We start from the raw sequence: 21,859 nt of genomic DNA, 5'->3' as shown, positions 1-21,859 counted from the left end.
AAGTTCCATAAAAAATTAACCAATACGAGCAGGTGCTCGTAAGATTCAAAATGGCGTCAGCAATGTGTCACAAGAGACGCATAGAGCGGGAGACACTAACGTACACTGCTTCGAGGAAAGCGCTGCAAAGCCCCCCGAGTTAACTTTACCAAATAATTATTTTAGAGTAAATTTTTAACTTTAAACCATTCTGGGGAGCGATTATTAAAATTCCTAAAAAAACTTGTTTCTTTTATTTGAAAACTGTTTATGATGAAGATAAACAAATTATTTGATATTGGTGTTAAAATTTTCTTATCATACCATAAATACTAAATGTAATTTGTGGCAAATTATAACTACTACTAACTTAGGCTTACTTCCATAGGAAAACACAAAAGTCTTAAATTTTACGCTCACAAAACAAAGCCATACAAAATTTCAATAAAAAAATTACAGCATTTATATTACCTGTTCCATATCGATTTTAGCAAACAGGCTTGTATTCGTGACCTACGCAATACTGAATTCTAATATCAAAACCGCAGTCCATTCATCGCTAGCCAGCGTTGCGTAAAAAAGAGCGAATGTAGGTACGGTCCGCTCGAATAACCACTGCCAATGAAAAACTCCCGATTGAAATGTTTATTCAAACACAATGGGATATATGGATTATAGCTCTCCTACAAAAATATACCGATTCACTAAAACTGAACAGATTTTTCCATAACGGCCAAATCTGGTTTGAAATTTATGTTTGTGGTAATAATGAACGGCGATGTTGATTGATTACTTTTAAATAAACCACATATTTTTTGTATATATACGTGTGTTTGTTAAAATTTGAAAATCTTTTTTATAAAGTGTTTGTTGAAAATAACAAAATATTGTATTATATAAGTTTTATCATTTGACGAAAATGTAAATGTAATGTTCCGTTTATTTCCCAGTGAATCATATCCACTAAAGTTATTTTATAGTATTTACCTCTTATTATATTTTCGTTAATTTGCTTAAAAACCTATTAATAATTATTACCACAAATAACACATTCAATACTTCTACCGTGGTAAAAAAAAGGTTTAATAATAATTGCCGGTCATTCGGAGTGTTCGTTGCGAGGAAAGAGCACTCACTTAATTTCCTGATTTGTCCCGTCTCCAGCTAATAAGCGCTTGTTGGTTTTAACTCGCCTCGGATGAAACGTCCCACTGTGGAATAAGCTGATATAGCCCCTGCAATTATGAATTCACTGCATATTCGCGTTCAATTTTATTCGTAGTGATATTAAATAGAGCTTTCAATAAAAGTTGGGTCAATAAAACAAATGTATTTTATAACAGAACTTCTTTCTACCTCAATATGTGTGAATATTAAAGAGGTTAGTTTCTAGTCATTATAATATAAATAATTAAAATTATTTTTTAATGTTACTTTAATTATATTTAAGTAGTTCATTTATTTGAATGCTGCATGAATTTCGTAGCAGGTAGCTACGAGACGCAAAATACTGTTTATTCCACTAAATAATAGAATGCTGAATGAGTCTATAGTTTTAAACATTTTCTTGATTAACAAAAAAGCGTGTATGAATGCCATATTCATTTTTTATAGCTTTAACTAAACAACATACAAATAGGCACATATTATTCAGCTTGAACTTCTTCGAAAATGACAAACTGAAGTAGACAAAAAATGTGACTCTGCATTCAGAGGTCCGAAAATATTCATCTGTCCCTTAAGAAGTTCTCACAAAACGGCTGATAAAGGACCCTCGAGCCTTTGAGACATAAGTTTAGAAATAATAGACGTGTCCAAATAAATATTCGTAACGTGAATTTTACATGCTAAAAGTTTCAGAACGTATTTAATGGCAAAGTACTTTATCGCTATTTAAGAACAAAACGGGAAAAGTGTCAACAAAAACAGCTATTACAAATAACCTTTTTATAAATCGATTGGGAATTCCTCTTCGTTTTCTCAACAGGAAAATTCCATTTTGCAAACACAAAACTGGGAACAGACGACACAGACCTAAATACCTTGTAAGTAAACGAAGCGCAATAAGTAAATAACGTTTTCTTCTTTGAGAAAATTTCGCAACAGACGCCGCTCGAAACTTTAAACAATTTCTAACAGATTGATACTCTGGGGCGCTGCGGTCATTCCCCAAACTTATTACTCCAAACAGCGGAGAGAAATTAATTATGCCCGTTAATTTATATTTTTATTCTGTATCGTTGTTTTTTTTGCTCTATATCATGACAAAAATGTACACAATGATAATTTGTATTTGATTTTTTTCAAATGCCAAAAACATTTTATGTAGATAAATTGGAGTGTAATAAATATCTGAAGCATTATGAGAAAATTCTCAGAATACATGATAGCAATTTCTGGAGATATGTACAAAAAATAAATAATTTTTCTTATCGCGTATGATAAGGATGAAATAAACGAAAATAATAATTTGATATTTAATATATTTTATGATATTAAACTAAGAAGTTAAATATCATAAAACGATGTACAAGGATAAAATATATTGTTAACTGAATTAATTGAAAGTAAACAATCGCACTTTCGTTAATTAAAATCAAATAAAGTGACTGAAATATTGAAAACTGCCTAAATACCTGTGCTGCCGCCTGCCTGTGCAAAAATACTTTATCCTTATAAAAAAAAGCTATTTTTTTTATAAATTACATACTTAATCATACCCCGATGATTATGTGATTTATTTTAAAAATAATTTAAAATGGAACAATTTTTAGATACAAATCAAATAGCTATGACATCAAATGATAATAAATCGTTTAAAACAAAGACATAACATTGTTATTTATAGATAATATTATGATTCAGCTCTGTCAGTAATCTAATCGTGTGATTTCACACAAACACTGATAAAGGCAGCAAGTAATCAATAAAATCAGGCAAAGGTAAGGTATTATCAATGTTTTTATCAGTTCGCTTATAGATACAGACGAGTGCTACGCGTTAATTGTTGTGAAGATAAAACATAAAGCAGTAAGTATTTTAATTATTTATATAAAAATCAAATCTTATGTAAACCAAGTTATTATCTTTAGAGAAGTTTGTAATTACGTTAAAGATTAAAACATTACTTAACATAATAATAACATAAAATTAATGATACCTAGGTACTAATATTATGGAGTAAATGTCAAAGCCATACCCGGTCTCCAAATTCATTAAAGTTACTAGAAAACGACGCACAATATTGCGGTGCTAATATCGCCCGTAATGTTTATTAATATTATATTATAAAGTAATTCATTAATAAAAAAACAGTGTTATATATAAGAATTTTTAACCAAATTAAGAAGGTTTAAACGTGTAACAATGGACGGTTGATACAAAGACCCTCTATTATACTGTTTTTATATATAAAAACTTTTTATATCCTCCATTTTGATAAATGGAAATGAAACAAATCTTCAAAAAATACTCATTTGTTTGCTTAATTACGTTTTGGACAACGACAGCGTATTGATCGTTAAAATAATCACGTTGATGCGTGTAAAATTAATTTGCACTCACGTTTAAAATCATAAATTTCAGACATGCCACCGCCGCACGCTCTTCCTTGCGGGCCCAACTGCAGAAACGGGTACTGCGCCCCGCACTGCTACTTTGCCAGCCTTCCACCACTGCCTCCACACCTACAGACGTACTCGCCGCCGCCGTATAGCACACCGCCCGGCCAGAATCAACCACCATACGACTGTTATCCACCTCAGTACCCCCCGCATATGCCCCCGCAGTACCCCCCGCATATGCAGCCTGAGTACCCGCCGCATATGCCATTACCACCCCAATATCCACCGAATATGCAACCTTATCCACCACATCTGCATCCTCGTAATGATGTACCGGACGCAATGAGGCGGTGATTTAAGTTGTTCCTTTTATACATTTGTGTTTTGTTTGTGAAATTAATCAACTTTGAAAATCTAATAGTCCATTGAATAAAAAGTTCTAGAGTGCGTGAGTTAGTAACGTAAGATGTTTCTTCGGAAACATGTCAAGAGTCCCTAGGTAATAAACATACTAAAACCCCGGGACACTAGGAGGAGCCCCGGAGTGGGGGGAGGGGGGGAATGGGTCCATTTTTTCATTTTTCGCTTAAATCTCAAAAACGGTACATGTTAGAGAAAAACTTTCAATGAAAAGTTGAAAGGCCATAAAATTATCTACAAGTTGTACCTAAATCATTTTTTCCTATATCCTACCGTTTCTGAGTTATACGCAGTAAAAAATGATTTTGGCTCAAATAATTTCCCCATACCGATCAAAAAATATTTCTTTCTTCCAAAAAACTCAAATGTGCAACTTGTGACCGGTACTGATAGATTGCTCTTAATTAGGTCTATAATTGGTAAAATAAACACTTTCCTCCATGGAAGCCTTTAGGAGGAATCGATTGTCAAAATATTATATTAGGGCAGTTTGAGTTACTGAACTTGATCTTTTTATTTTTTTCTTCCAAAAAACTCAAAAGTGCAACTTGTGACCGGTACAGATAGATTGCTCATAATTAGTTCTATCATTGATAAAAATACCAGATTCCACCACGGAGGCGTTTACGGGGAATTGAATTTTATCAGGGTAGTTACGATACTTGAACTTTTTATTTTTTTTCTTCCAAAAAACTCAAAAGTGCAACTTGTGACCGGTACAGATAGATTGCTCATAATTAGGTCTATCATTGGTAAAATAAACACATTCCTCCATGGAAGCCTTTAGGAGGAATCGATTGTCAAAATATTATATTAGGGCAGTTTGAGTTACTGAACTTGATCTTTTTATTTTTATCTTCCAAAAAACTCAAAAGTGCAACTTGTGACCGGTACTGATAGATTGCTCTTAATTAGGTCTATAATTGGTAAAATAAACACATTCCTCCATGGAAGCCTTTAGGAGGAATCGATTGTCAAAATATTATATTAGGGTAGTTTGAGTTACTGAACTTGATCTTTTTATTTTTTTCTTCCAAAAAACTCAAAAGTGCAACTTGTGACCGGTACAGATAGATTGCTCATAATTAGGTCTATCATTGATAAAAATACTAGATTCCACCACGGAGGCGTTTACGGGGAATTGAATTTTATTAGGGTAGTTACGATACTTAAACTTTTTATTTTTTTTCTTCCAAAAAACTCAAAAGTGCAACTTGTGACCGGTACCGATAGATTGCTCATAATTAGGTCTATCATTGATAAAAAAACCAGATTCCACCATGGAGGCGTTTAGGAGGTATTGAATTTTATTATGGTAGTTACGATTCTTGAACTTTTTAACTAACTACCCTAATAAAATTCAATTCCCCGTAAACGCCTCCATGGTGGAATCTGGTATTTTTATCAATGATAGACCTAATTATGAGCAATCTATCTGTACCGGTCACAAGTTGCACTTTTGAGTTTTTTGGAAGAAAAAAAATAAAAAGTTCAAGTATCGTAACTACCCTGATAAAATTTAATTCCCCGTAAACGCTTCCGTGGTGGAATCTGGTATTTTTATCAATGATAGACCTAATTATGAGCAATCTATCTGTACCGGTCACAAGTTGCACTTTTGAGTTTTTTGTAAGAAAAAAATAAAAAGATCAAGTTCAGTAACTCAAACTGCCCTAATAAAATATTTTGACAATCGATTCCTCCTAAAGGCTTCCATGGAGGAATGTGTTTATTTTACCAATTATGGACCTAATTATGAGCAATCTATCAGTACCGGTCACAAGTTGCACATTTGAGTTTTTTGGAAGAAAGAAATATTTTTTTATCGGTATGGGGAAATTGTTTCGGGTCAAAATCATTTTTTACTGCGTATAACTCAGAAACGGTAGGATATAGGAAAAAATGATTTAGGTACAACTTGTAGATAATTTTCTGGCCTTTCAACTTTTCATTGAAAGTTTTTCTCTAACATGTACCGTTTTTGAGATTTAAGCGAAAAATGAAAAAATGGACCCATTCCCCCCCTCCCCCCACTCCGGGGCTCCTCCTAGTGTCCCGGGGTTTTAGTATGTTTATTACCTAGGGACTCTTGACATGTTTCCGAAGAAACATCTTACGTTACTAACTCACGCACTCTAGACCCCCCTTGGAGGGACTCATTCAATGGACTATAAGACTGATCAAGAATTTGGTTTGTTATCATTGTATCTTCTTAAATATTAAAACAGTTAAATGATTATCGTGTGTTTTTATTAATATGGTATTATATCTAATTACTAGCGGTCCGCCCCGGCTTCGCCCGTGGTACATATGAAAAATAGATGATGGCCGATTCTCAGACTTACCCGAAATGCACAGAAAATTTCATGAGAATCGGTCCACCCGTTTCGGAGGAGTATGTAGACTAACATTGTGACACGAGAATTTTATATATAAGATAGTGAACAAGTCCTAATATCTACAAAAAGGTCACAACGACACGCTTTGTTCCGGCGTGTAATTAGTGGAACATACATTAATGAGTTAATTAAGAATATACAAGTGGTCGGGGTCATTTCTGACAGTGGAACAAGTAATTATTTCATCTCTCTCTAGGGAGGAGCCAGCTACGTTCTTATTAAGAAAGTTTTTTCTTGTAACAAGATTACGTACACCAGATGTGTTTGATCGCATTCGGTACAAGTATCATGAGGGAAGCGGTCTACATGCCTCGTATACTAAATGCCGATCGATTTATTCTATCACTAATGTAATGGTACTTTTAGAGCCAACCTCGATCTATACATCGTAATAACGTTGATTATATTTAGGCGGGCTATGGATATCCTTATCTGCCTAAATCGATAATATCACCATTTTAGATAACAATTCGTGCTAACTATCACCGATAATATTTGTGAATTCGAATAATTAATATTCATTACAGATAAAGACTGACTTAATGTTTTATTGCGTTTTATTTCTATTCTTTCACAAAATAAAGAGAATGTTCAAAAAGCAACTCAATTCAAAGTTTTAGTGTTTTGAGTTTTTACATACCTACATGTGAACTCTATTTTGTTTCTAAAAATGAATTCATACAAAAATATATTTTATAATTTGTCCGCTCTTTTAGCCACACTCTAAATGCGATTTTTTTTTATTAAAATACGTGTTATGGGCTTCAGTGAAAAAACGGTACCTACGGGTTTGTGCCAAAATATATTTAGCGACAATTATTTTAATTATTATTTGTTACGATACATACCTACATGAAGAAGTTTTTCGTATGTACTCGGTTGCCATTTGTTCCAAAAGTTCCAAGGTCCGAATTTAGGTGTATAGAATATTGCTTCTACATATTTTTGGAGACAATTTCGATATTATTTAATCTATTTTGTTATATCCTACGAGACGTCAAGCGTGTAACTATTCTACTTTCTCTTATTTTTTCAATTATGTTTTTTTGGCTTACGAGTTTATTAATTGTTGCCAATGTATGATTATTTTAATGAGTTAATTTGAAAGTTATCAGCTCTGAATCAGCTCATCCATATTGATTGATCGATTGACCTGTGAGTGATGGAACCATCAGGCGCTCCACTAGCTCGGTTGCCGACAATAACATATAAGCAAATAATTTTACATCAGTTCCTCATATTTCTAACATAGATTAGCTTTCTTCTTAAGTGTTTCAATCATTAATTAATAAATCCTTTACTAATTTACTTACTTTCATAATGAATTGAAGGAGTACGGTTAATAATCTCGTTTTGACTAATCAAATAATTAAAGCTATCGTCGTCACAGACGCGCTTTTCACATTTATATGATGGAGTCTACACTAAAGGGAAATGAAATCATTCTATTGAACACTAAATAAATTCTTGTAAAATGCAAACATGCTTCCCGCATCCAGAGTTAAATGGGGCATTAATAATTGATTTGCACTACATGGAATCGCTATCAATCCAGTAGGCCAGCATAAATATCGGTAAGTACACCGAATGAGTTAGTATTACAGCGGTCGCGGTGACCCGGTCGGATGTTCGTAACCCTCCAATATCCGGCGTTTTAACCCTCTACACGTTTTTTTAGCCATTGCAGCCGAAAACTGTAGTTTGTTCCGAACTATTGAATCAGGATACTGAGGAAATCAATTATTAGACTTGTGTGGCTATCACTTAACAGTTGTTATAATAAATTAAAAACTTTTGGCGTGTATCCAAAAACTGACAAAGACTGTTCCTTTATTGTCGATTTATGTTGTTTATAAAGAAGATGGCTGATACAGAAATTCATGCTTGTTAAGTAGGAATAAATTATAACAGACAATAGTAGAAGGATTATTAAAAGAAAACAATACTGCAATTTCGTGCACGACAAAGTCAATGTGTTATGTGTGCATGGTACAACTTTCATTATTCAGCTTTAAGTTACATATCGCAAACAAAGCCGTAAAAATAGGCATTGTATAATGTATACACAAGCGAACAGTCTAGTATCATGCACGAAGTTATCGCGTGTTTCAGAACGAAACAACATAAATTAGGGACTCGACCTAAATTTATTATTTTTTATTCGACATTCGTGACTGTTCCTCTGTATAACGTGTATAGGTATATTAAACGAACTACTATGAAGTTTTTATACACAACCCATTATAACGAGTTCCTAGTAATTATGTGACATTGTATATCAGCTATGTGGGTTACAAACATTGTCTATAATTACAAAATTAAAACTTGATCGAATACTTTTTGTATGGTTGAAAGTTTCATTTCAGGATTTATTTTACAATACCTACTAGTATTATAATATAATAAATGTGTTAAGCAACTAAAGTCAAGCTATAAATATCTAGTATCGCATAAGAATAGGTACGTAAATTTCAAAGGTAAGCATAAAACAATATTTTCAAAGGTTAAACCTGTTGAAAATTAAGTTCCTGTATAACCTTACATTATCCATTTATCTATGTATTTTATATCAACTTCAATGAGCAATAAATTATGGCAAATTCTTTTGATGCTCTTACTACCTAAATTAATCCATGTTCAGAATGTCTATAAAAGTCAAATCCATAGCAGATCATTAAGCTGTCTCTTTATATTTGAGCGCCGTAGAATCCCTTTCGATTTGTGGTAAAAATAAAATTAAAGAGATCCGCTTAGACTTTGATTTGTCATCTCCTTGTTGAATGATGTTAAGCGTATACCTATTTCCATAATATTTATTGGGAATAGCGTAGCTTGTAGGTATATTCAGAATCGGTGGTTTTCTCATACGGGTTTTAGAATCTTCCCTCTTCGTCTTACAATGGTACATACTTGCAGCGAAAGCCGGGGAAAAAGAAAGGTTACAAAGATAGTTGGGTGATCCTTGTACATACCATTTTTTATAGAAATCTCGTAAAACCTAGGTAAAATTATGTAGCAGAGCTGCTACCGTTTAATGATGCAAGGGCCTAGCGTGCAGTACATCAAAATTTTAATGTTTGCAACGTCAACTAGGCATATCTCAGGTCACGGCTACGGCCCCAATCATGCGCCAAACTCATCTAGGTTACACCCGCAATCCAGTTAAACTGTTGGCTTTTTCACTTCAAGTGCTAATTGGCACGGTTGTTCGAACATCGCTTAGATATAGCCTAGAATCTGATTATCTAGCGAAACTAAACTTTTGTGGGGCTAATTTGTAACTATTAATTAGGGAATGCTTGTTTATATTCCAATTATGGAAAGTTACCTAAATGTATGCCTATAATCTTCTTTGAATGGTTTGCCGTTTGCGAAAGTTGTAAAAAGTGCTGTAATAATCTTTCTTGTTTCTTGTAGAAGAACAACTTTTTAGATCGATTCATTAGATTTATTTTAAACGTCAAATACATCACAAAATCTTTAATAAAATATAATTAAAAATTCAACTTGAGGTAAAGACAATACCTTTGAGACATAAACACGTGTAGATGGCACTGTAAAGCAAGGAAACTAGCCACTTTCACAATAAACGGGCTGAGCAAAGCGACTCCCCTGCACTTAATTAAAAAATTTCACAACAGGTTGCTTGCCGCGTTCTAGAAAATGAGCAATACAATTTTTTGCAGGCAGGTGCACAAAGGCCGCGCAGACAATAAAAAAATCAAAGATAACTCCGAGTTATTACTCTATGAATGTTGAAACATTTTCTATTCAAGCATTCACGGTTACAGGGGAAAATTATCACTTTACTCACAATAGAAAACCTTTCATAGCAGCAAATTGATAGTTAAATGTTTCAAAGACTTCACTGAAACTCCACCCACCGTCTATAAAAAACTGGCTTATAAATGTTGTATAAATAAAATGATTATCACAGTTACTTAAATACTTTTAACTTTCTTAAATGTGCTTAAGTGGAAACATCAAATTTAAATATCCTTGAAATGTATTTAAAATGAAAAAGATTTTTCATTAAAAAATATTACTCTTCTAAAAATGTATTAATATATTTTTCATGGAAATACGCTGTTAATTAAATTTTAAGTCAAAATAATCTGGGTATTAATCCTGTTGTAATAAAGTATTTTTAATCTTGTTTCGTGTTGTGATATTGTAGAGTGTGAATATAAAAGTGTATATTAAACTACGTGTTTTGTTTGAATAATGTTTTGGCTATTTTTAAAATAGCTTACATTTTCCTGTAAAAATGACTTTTACGTGTGTATAACCGGTGACGATATAAAGCTACCCAAGTTCATATTCCGATACAGCTTTCATGCAGTGAACTTCTATAAATAGAGCTTTATTCATAAATATCTTCCGAAAACATTGCACAGAGAAATAACACTATTATTAAAGATTTCGAAATCCAGTAATACAAAGTGAATTCAATACGAAACTGCGGCTCGTTCCGATGCAAATGGCGCATCGTTGAAATATGCGACACTAAATGAAATCATAAATTTTGGTAAATAGGGACCAAGAGGTATGTGCTTTGCGATTTCCTCGGATTGCGTTCACTATTATGAATATATAGCTAACTAAATAGTATTGGTACATATTTTTGAGAAAACTTTTTTATCAGTGGCCAAGGCATTATGAATCCATACTAATATTATAAATGCGAAAGTAACTCTGTCTGTCTGTCTGTTACTCAATCACGCCTAAACTACTGAACCAATTTGCATGAAACTGGTATGGAGATATTTTGATACCCGAGAAAGGACATAGGCTACCTTTTATTGCGAAATATGTACCTCGGGCGAAGCCGGGGCGGACCTCTAGTGTTAAATATATTTATTGTTATGTTATAGACAAATCAAAATTATTTATGCTAAAATGATGTAAGTAAATTCAAATATTCATTTATATATACGAATAGATCGCCTAGAGTGAAATTCTACCAAAAATTGAAGAGTCCTTCCTATAAAAAGGCATTAACGTATGAATTTATTGCATTTCTTAAGTAGGTATATTATTATAGCAATTAACCATCCGAAAGCGAATTAACCATCATAAATTAATGCTAATTAATTTAAGACACGGTCACATCATTCGGTCAACCGCGACATGTTGGTTTAACTCTTGTTAACCAAACTGCAGTGTAGCGTAAGTAATGAGCATTAACAAGTAATGTTCATTTAGTCGATGCTAGAATAATAATTTAATGTACCACTACCATATTAATTATTAAACCACCATATTAATAATATAATTAGATACACAATATATTCACAAAATAATAAACATCGTCAAATTGTAATAAAGATTTTTATCCTCATGATAATACCTATACAAAAATTGCCCAAAAACAAATAAAATAAAAATATATTTGACCTACGTTTTAAACTTCTACAGTCCTTTTGAATGGCAAAAGATTTCATTACTATATCGAGTGGATTTTTCAAGTGAACTTTCAGGACCAAATCCTAAACTACGAGGAATATCGAAAAATTGTGAAAGGCGCCTCGGGCTGGTTTTGAGAAAGAAAAACTAGAAGACGATAACCAAATCCGCTCAATAAGCAAAGAATATAAACATGAAGATTAATCTTTCACCTTTATACTTTATCCGAAAAGTGGGTTGTGTCTAACGTGGGTGTAGTAACTATAAAAGATACACGGGCATTCTTTTAACGTTTAAATTAATTAATTAATATTTTTCAGGATCTATAGGCATGTACGTACCCGAAGTAAGTGGATTATGCATTATTATTTTTATGACTCCCTCATAAACCGAGCTCACCTGAGCTGAAGAAGTTAAGGTTTATTTACGAAATTGAATTTCTTCTAAAGTAAACATACACACCGTAATTTTATGATTTTTACTTTATGCTCGCCTCTAATATTGTATTCAGAGCGTTCAGACAACAAGCCGGGAAATTTTTCATAATTGAATCTGAGGTTTAAGAATTTAAATTTGAAATACCTATACTTTTTAAAAATTAACAACTGTTAGTAATTAAATAATTAATTTTCTTCTTAACAAATCAGAGTTTTAATAAATATTTGATACTGACCAGAAAAAAAAACATAATGACAACTAGACATTTACGGATAATTTAATAAAATCAGGATGTTAAAAATTCCTTTAAATGAACATTTTTACCTCGAAACAGTTAAAAGGGAAACGTTAATCTCTAAATCCGATGTTTTACACGAAATTATTGTACCGAATTTAATGCTTATTTAAAGTATTTAACGTAAAACTTTCGAGAAAACAACGAAGAATCGTTTATTAAAGGCTTTTTGGTTATTTCATAAATATTATAACTAGCATCATACTCTAACATTACATAGTAAAAAGTGCTAATAATATCTTAAAATTTACTTACCTACCAATCTTAACATGACATTTAATAACCATTCACTAGAGTCAAGACGAAAAACAAAAGTTAAACAGGCAGCGCTATCCAATATAATTCCAATCATAGACACTCCAATCCTTCTCAAGTGTAAAATATCTCCGCCAAAAGTTGGCTTTCCCACTCGAACCTCTAACAACGTCGTTTGGTACGAACTTATCAGGGATCCAAAGGACTTTGTTAATCTTTTGTCGTACAATAAATGAGGAACGCAATATAAAGGGTAAAGTTCACACATACCAAGTTTCTCAAGATTGATGGGGCTGTCGCATGACTAGGATTAACATTATTAATTGGTAACGACGAAATTATTCAGCGTGTACTAAACGATATTACATAAATTTACGTAGTAACTATTTAGTAGTCTGTGGTAAAATGCTACAAACATTGTCGTGCAGAATCTGATAAAGTGCGGTCCACGAAAGTTCTCATAGTTATTCTAACCTATACTTAAATGTTCCATTGACCTTGTAATTAACCCAAAATAAGTGTGGGTTTTTTTATTTAACTTTATTTGAATTTCTCGTAATAATGTGCCAGTCCTAAATAATAATAACAATTATAAATATTGATTTATTGCATCCATTTAAAATCCCATTTGCAATAAAGTAATTAATTTCACCAGGCAGCCATTACATTTCCAAAAAGTTCAACCTGTTTATAAATTGTAAGGCTAATGAGAGTTCTTGAGTTTATTGTGTAACTGAGCGAGAGAATATTCAAAACTTCTGAACTTATTCGAAGTAAATCACGCTGAAATTTACACCGTCATTTATTTATAATGAAAACGTGCTAAAAGCTTCGGAGATGCCGTGTTTTCATGGCACGGTTTGAAAACGAGAATGTGAAGTTAATTACTGTTTGCTTGAACCGAATTCCGTTAAACGCCAACTTGTTATTGTGTTACAGAAATATTGGATGGTAAATATAAAAAATAAGTGAGTGCCGTAAGTATTTTATTTTCAAAGCAATCCTCCAGGGTAAGCTATTGTTACCGACTAAATAAATTGCTGGATTTTTTAAAGGCTTTACGCGTTACTGTGATCAATGGGGGAGCTTTGCAGGTTGTAATGGAGGATTTTCTACGTCTCTTTCTGCATCTTAAACTTTAAATATTGCCATCTCCGTCTGGACTTGCTGAGCTTTTCAAAGTACCATCGGCAGCGAGTTGTCAATTCTTATTAGCGAAGGTTTCGGTTGTTCATATATAGCTTTCTTTAATTTGATTGATAAGAGGATCCAGTAAAGTAGAAGGGAAAACAAAATCCTATTCCTTTATTTGAAAACAAATATTAATTCTAACTTTCTTATCGAAGAATTTATGAAATAATTTATATCTTTCGCAATAGAAGATATAATTTTGAGTGGAAAAATAACATTTCTCAAAAGACGTTAAATCAATCTTAATTTAAATTAGTTTTGTAATTAAGCATTATCACGGATTCCAATTCACAATTCAATTACACACACTAATTACAAAACCATCAAATTTTCTTGCACGAAAACGCTCTGTTGACATTTGACAGTTTAATTAAGCATGTACTTAGTCTGATACGAGGGTCTGAGGCGGAATCGAGGTCCAATCAATCCAGTACCATGTTACCGTGTGTACATATATACCTATATAGATACACCCTTGGATACACCTAACGAGTAAACGTCTTTTGAGTGTAAAGATTCCTTGAACTGTGACAGATATTTATGTTTTATAATGATGTTGAAAATGTCCATCTATCACGTTATGGTTAGAACAAGGTTAGAATCACACATGATGCATTTAAACGAGTATATTACGCACTTGCAAAGTTGTTGCGTTGCCAACATTAAACAGAATTGGGGATGCGAGACGGATCTATAGACTAAAAACTTGTCATCGGAATGAAATACGATTTATCTATATTTAACCTTAGTTTGAATTAAATAGTAAGAATATGATCATAAGGATCGACTATCAGTATTTCAATTTCTAACAGGACTGTGACAAAATATAACATATGAAACAAGAATCAAAGGATTAAAATTATTATTAGAAATTTGAAACATCTTTGTCAAGAGACATGGGGACATTATATAAAATTAATAACAGCTTAAGTACGCATAAAAAATGATGTATTTATCTTGCTTTTAAAAGTATTTGTTTGTGCGAATATACAATTTATCAACATGATCAATCGCCAATGTGTGCCAAAGCCAAGTGTTAAGTGTGAAGCGCTCCACGATCCACGTTAAAAAGCCACGTCATCAATTTACGTCGCTTTGCCATGGAGATGAATGGCCTAAGCCCCATTCTTTTCATCTAGACTTGTGTGCGACTGACACAAAAATACATATTAATTGGGACCTAAAAATATGGAAAAATTGAGGTTAATCTATTTTTAAACTAGTTACCATCTGGTAATAGCTGGGTACTTCATTTACAACTCAACATATTCAATGATAATTATTATCAATAACAAAAATTACTCAGTTCGGATACAGCTCTTACCAAATCAAAGTTGTTACATTTAAATGTCTGTAATTTTAAAGTTATTCAATAAATATAAAAATATGTACAAAATAATATAAACAACCGAAATAAGCGATGAAAGCTTGAAACTGGGTATGGTATGAAGCAAAACGGCACACTGAATAGTGTTTTAATTACTTAGATTCAAAGTTGTTTCATTCCAATAGACGATGTAAATAAAAAGTTGAAATAGACGATACCCATTTGCGGGATGCAGAGAGCACCTAAAACTGAGCAACTCATAACTAGAATAACGAAACTGTTTGCTCTACCACATTTTGATGTATTGCAAACGATGCAAAGCGCGGTGTTGCATACACAATGAAAAAAATATGCAAATCTCTACCATATTATGCTGATAATGCTAATAATAATTGAAATCTAAACACGCTCTTTGAAACTTGCTTTTTTTAATGTGTATATCTATATGTAAAGATTTCGACTATATTCTACCATTCATATTTTTATAAACATTCACACGAATACAATTTTTTTTGAAGTTAAGAGAATCTACTCAGATGGATCTACCCGTCCGATTAGGGCCCTTCTGGCCTCCTCCACTCAAGCGACAGCTCAAGCCGAGGTTCGTGGTCCCCGTCAAGGGGGGACGCCCTTGTGCATGTCGCTACCAGGGTGAACCTTCAGTTCACCCCCGCGTCCGCGTTAAAATGTAGAAGCCCTTCTGGCTAACATTGAGAGACACCACACAAAAAAAAAAAAAAAAAAAAAAAAGATGGATCTAATACGCAGGCAGCATGTAAATTGAAATTTTTAAGCAGACAATTATAAAAATCTCTAAATAATTCTTCTACAATGTAATAAGGAATTCATAAATTATAATCCCAGCGTCCTCAAACAATTTCACACTACATCTTCAAGTGTTTAAATAACCATGTGCTAAACTAGCTGATGCAATATTCCGTCTGCCCAAAAGTTTATCTAGCTTCACAGACGCTGTTAAGCTAATTAGGCACTTCTCGCCGAAATAACCGGGCCTATTAAAAATTCAGTTTGTTAAGTGCAGATCAGTGTCGTTGCAGTCTCTATCTGCATTTAGCCTGTCGCAACTGGACCGCTGCAAGCTATGCCTGTCTGCCTGTCGCGCTGCAAATAGACCTTTTGAACATGGAGTAAGAGATGCTAGGAAAATTATAGCATTTTCATAATAATACATTTCCGAGACGGTTCAAATCGTCTGACGTTGATTCTTTTTTAATTCCAGTAGCATAGTCCTTTGGAAAATACCTAATATAATTACAAAGGTATAGAGATAACAAGTCTCTATGGACATCGTCACAAATTTTCATATTTTATGCGAATAAAGCAATCTTATTGCGTTATATTTAAATGGAATTTTCCAGAGATGTTTCTGTCTGCCACAACACGTTTCGGAACATAATCTGAAAGCTGGAGGTTTTATAGAAACCACATCGCTTCGTGGGCTGAATTTACGCTTATTAACCTTATTTTGGTTATTTAACTTATAAATATTTACCTGTGAAATTCTTAGAAAATAATAAATATAATTAAATTAAATCAGAAACATGAACACAAATTATGAAATTGTATCCTATACCTATTTCTAGGAAAGTAGAGTATTATGTATGTAACATGTATAGACCGATACATCTACGTTAAACAGGATTCCTGGGAAATTCAAGAAATCGCAAACAATATAAATTAATTTTAAAATATCATAAATATTATACACGCTATCTCTTAGCGCACAAAAGATGGCTAGACTTCTGAAAATAGCCGTCTGTAAATGTGAAAATTGATTTTGACAACGCGCTCTATTTGAACCCATGTATTGTAAAAGCTTTTGTTAATGCAAGATCCATTCTGGGAGTGAACCCGTCAGAGGGAACACTCCTCAAAATAATTTGACATTTGAAAAATTACTCGAGGAACGAAGTTTCCTTGACTTTAGCATTTATTTTTATGAGAGCAAAAAAAGAGCAAAGAGCAATAAGAAATTGACAAAATATACAGTGATATTTAATAAAATGGAGTATATTTTGGTTTTATTTAAATGCAATTGATTAAGCCTACGAAAGGATTAAAGATATTCATAAAAAAATAAAAGTTTTCGGGAAACTAGGTACTTACAAAGTATTAAGTACTTAGATTAGAGCCATAGATTATACCTACGCGAAACTGCCATTAATCTTAGTGGAGATTACTTCAATAAAAAAGCTGATAAAATTGAACTATAGAATAGTACATGTAGCTTAAATAATATATACGACATTGTATAAATATAAGCCATAGGTACAGTGTAGATAGTGATTAGTGAAAGCCATCCCCGAATAATAGGATTCCTTCACATCACCGAACTATATTTCTTTTTGTATCATATCATAACCTTTAAAGCGCTAACAATAGAGAAAAAAATGAGAAAAAAATATGTTTAAGGTCCTTTTAGTTCACTTTTATTATTAGGTTATTTTTAGTTCACATCAATAAAACTTAAAATAAGCATAGGTAGGTATCACACTTTTTATAGCTCTTCTATTTCAACAAATTTAACATTCCGCGTAATAAAACCTTAACAGTTTTATTTTGAAATAAAATTATTAACTTCGCACTTTTACGAATGTTTTAATTTTGTTACATCTCAGTTTTTGTTCGCTAGTGAAATAGACGCCAAACTAAGTACTTGAACGCTAGAACTTGCCCTAAAGAAGTTCTAACAAGTCTTACGTCTTGCAAGCATTAAGATGTTACGTACGTTCTCTCTTTACAAAACACTAGCAATGCCCTGCGGTTTCACCCGCATAGATAGCGATATCGTTACAGTGAAAAGTCTACTATAGGTCGGACTATAGGTTTAATTTTTAATCACATGAAAATCACCTTTACCCCGTCCCGCACTACGGCCTTTTTTTTTTGTTTTAGTGGGGACTGGGGAAATCTTTCATAGATACCCACGGCCTCCGGGGGAGGGGCCGTGGGTTATGTCGGATTCCTACCGACCAAAACCCCACTGTGTTCCGTCAAGACGCATATTGGTAGAATTCCTCCGTGACCCCCGCACTACGGCCTGCTCGAACAGTATACCTACTATTTTCTGTAGATTGACACTTTTAAAATTCGTTATATCTTTTGAATGGAATATCCAATTCTTTTCATTTAAAAAGTATTTTGCTGGTATTGAAACAGTCTATAATAAAACATTATTTAATGGGATAAGGATTAATATATGTGTATGGATAACATGGTTTGATTACTGTCGGCACTTCTATTTACTTTGAAAACGTAAAAAAGTTGTTGTAGTAACAAAACTACTGAAGATGGACATATGGTATCGCGGACTTTCTTGTAGATATTGATCCATTCTATAATACCGTAGAACATTTTTTTGTTCTATCTTCAATAGATTCCGCAGCGCACGCGATGACAGAAGTTTTATTGAGGATTTTTTTACACCTTGGGTTACATTATTGCATTTTTGGTAAGGATCTCATATTTTTTTGAAAATGCAATATAGCCTATGTTGCTCAGTAAAGATGCAGCTTTCTAATGGTGAAAGAATTTTTGAAATCGGTCCAGTAGTTTTTGCGTGAAAACCATACATACATACATACATACATACATACTTACAAACTTTTCCTCTTTATAATATTAGTATAGATAAACACGAGTATAGTATTACATTTTCAGCGCAGGTGAAGTGGTTTTAGCTGACTCGTACGTTTCTGATTACACATTAGACATTGACGACATTTAACTAGGTATTTCAAATAGAGACTGAATATTAATTAGCAGATAGACGCTTTGAGACAAAATTACTATGCAGTTACTTCGACAAATAATTTCCTGTTTAATATCTCATCAACTGAAAACCATTGCCACAAACATCGAGATAGTATGTACCACAAATAATAAACGATGATATTTAAAGGGCCACCAAAACTTTCTATTTTCTTTGTTTTGTAAAAGCCCGGCACAACTTTTCACAAAGTTTTGACCGAGCGATATTTATTTAATGGTCCTACTTTTATTTTCAACGCATTTATTCTTTGAACTCGAAATTTGGAAGTCACGGTGAAGTTGGTAATGAGAAGTAATGGCACCACTTGCTATGTAATTTATTACGATATACATATTACAAAAAACCTCCATTTCACAAATGCATTTTCTGAATTGAAAACATTTTTCTACTCAATAGCTACTTACTTACACCAAATTTTAAAGGAATGAAAAGGGTGTATTTCTTCTTTTTTCTTTTTAAATTTAAATGATTGTTGCAATTCAGCTTATTGAAAATAATACCTAAGTGAAGACAGATTTTGTTTATAATGGGAGTCAAATGGGGAAGATAAATTATTAAAATAGAAATAAAATTACGTCTAAGTCAAAATGGACATGGAAAGTGAACACATAGAAGAGCATGTTCTCTTAATATAATATACATATAATTAACTATGAGAATATTTTTCTTCGAAATGCATTATGGATCACGCCCTTACCCTCTGTTTTATTTATCAGGATCGAACAAGATACATCGAACAATACTGGTCGTCAACAAACTGTGCGAAGATTTAAACGTAAAACTTTACACTACACATCGACAAAATGTCTTGAACGAGAACAGCGAGGCACATGCGGGAATCATTGAATGTTTCCTACTTTTACAAGTTCAGCCGCAAACCAGCGAGCGAGTCTTGTTTTCATTGGTTTGTTGTATCTCAACACAGACGTGGCTTAAAGTTGCCGCTTTCAAGTGAATACTTTCATACGTTCAGCTTGTCTCGCTCTTCGTTACTTTATTGAAACACAAACCGAACTCTGCTAAGTATTCTTTGCTTTTTATTTTCAGGTATGTTTTAACCGTAGCGAGATATTACGATGACTTCTTGTGAATAAACTCCAGTCGTAACTTTTTGAGGATAGGTTTTTCAATCTGAATTTGGATTTTTCTTTATTTTGTATTCCTTTAATTAATACTTTCTGCTGCACAAGTTTGTGTGCATACCCAACCCACCTTTATTAAGAGAATAAGAGCAATACTTGGTTCGTACAAGAGGCAAGAGAGCAAAACAAGACTTTAAATTTAAAGTTCTTATGTGGAATTATTTCTTCCCCATCACAACTTTAATATAAAATCTATAGATTAAAGCTATTATTTAAAACGCTAAAACACCTGGATGCACAGATCCATAAAGATATAATTAATTACATCTCGCACATTAGCCGGATCGTTATACGGCCCTAGAGCGTCGTAACCAAACGGCTTTAACACATGCCCCATTGAATTTGCGATGTTTCAGTATTACCTAGTATGATTGTAACCGGTATTAAAGTACTATATTTTATTGCTAATGAGAAATAGTTCAGTTTAGTTCGTACTTCAGACTATTCTGACCTACAACTATCAACTATGTTACTATCGGAATTAATTTTCATTCATCATCATTCATATACCTTTACCTACATGTTATATTATTTTTTTACATGAAATTAAAATTAGAGAGAGAGGCATTTATTTTCTTATAGGTAATATAGTATCTCAACTACATCCTATGCTAAAGTTTTCGAACGATATTTTAATTAATAAGCTGTCAAATTAGATATCCAATGATAAATTGAGCCAAACGTTCATGATTTAGGCATTAAATTTATCCAGTAGGTGTAAAAGTATGTAAAATTAAAGTCAAATCAATCAATCAGTGTGAAATATGGCGGGGGATGATTGAGAGCTCGGGGTTCAATAACTTGACGAAAAATCTTCATCGCAGACTTTCATATCGCCGCGCGCCGTCGAATAACTTGGGAACTTATTGTGTGTAATTTAATTTATTTGAATTTTTTGCTACTTTCTTAGTGCTGAAAATGGACAGATGAGCTTTATCGTGATGCTTTATGCTTGATAAGTTAATGGTCATTCTGTCTTTAATATTTAAAAGATGGCCATTTAAAACACAGTTTAAAGCAAATAAAAAATGTAATAGGAAAGTACACCTTAAATATAGATATGTATACGGTTATCTACACATAAATTATGACATGATTATATATAACCGTATTATATACCCATTTATGAAAAAAAAAACGACTAGCTTCAGGGGAATAGGAATTAAAAGCTTAGAGCATATAAATTCAGCGCAATGATAAAAATTTCACTCGTCGTGTACGTTCAAACAGAAATTATAAAGGCGACAAAGGAAGCTTGCGCAAATGACGACGTGTTCTATCTACATCGTAACGAAATTAACTGGCTACCCCCTGCCTGGGGGTACTTAGCGGTGTAAGCGTTCTTATTACGGTAAAAATCTAATATTTTTATCTATGTACATACACAAAGGCGAGGTTACTCAGTTTCTGAGAAAATGTAGGGCTGAAAAAACTAATTTAAATTGTAATGAGGACGGCTGTGAGAAGGATGTACCTACGTTTTCTGATAAAAAAACACACTCCCTTCCCGTATAATTTATTTGCTGTATTATTTAATCAAAACAGCAACATTTTTTAATTAAAATAATGTAAATAACAAGGTGAGGCAGGATAAAAGATATGAACTAAAAACCCCTAGCCGTCGTCCGTGTCAATGAAAAGTATACCTATT

The 21,859-nt window shown here is 32.9% G+C and overlaps 2 protein-coding genes across 3 annotated transcripts in view; one reads left to right on the top strand and one right to left on the bottom strand.

Annotated features, from left to right (window-relative positions):
* Girdin (protein girdin) overlaps positions 1–21,859 on the bottom strand; it is a 362,727-nt gene that overhangs the window by 296,039 nt on the left and 44,829 nt on the right. The window lies entirely within an intron of this gene.
* On the top strand, positions 2,903–3,954 carry LOC149482868 (uncharacterized). Its single transcript, XM_089703367.1, has 2 exons — positions 2,903–3,009; positions 3,565–3,954. Exon 2 carries the CDS (start codon positions 3,567–3,569, stop codon positions 3,894–3,896), a length of 330 nt encoding a protein of 109 aa, XP_089559493.1. The 5' UTR covers positions 2,903–3,009; positions 3,565–3,566; the 3' UTR covers positions 3,897–3,954.

Source organism: Colias philodice, chromosome 14 (assembly GCF_061535455.1).
Source record: "Colias philodice isolate Cphi_HAF_F1 chromosome 14, ilColPhil1 Martin Lab GWU primary, whole genome shotgun sequence".
NCBI lineage: Eukaryota > Metazoa > Arthropoda > Insecta > Lepidoptera > Pieridae > Colias > Colias philodice.
Note: the sequence above shows the minus strand (reverse complement) of the source record. Positions and strands in the feature narration are given on the sequence as shown.

Excerpts from the sequence above, each read along its gene's own strand:
- LOC149482868 (XM_089703367.1), top strand. The coding sequence starts at position 3,567 with ATGCCACCGCCGCACGCTCTTCCTTGCGGGCCCAACTGCAGAAACGGG.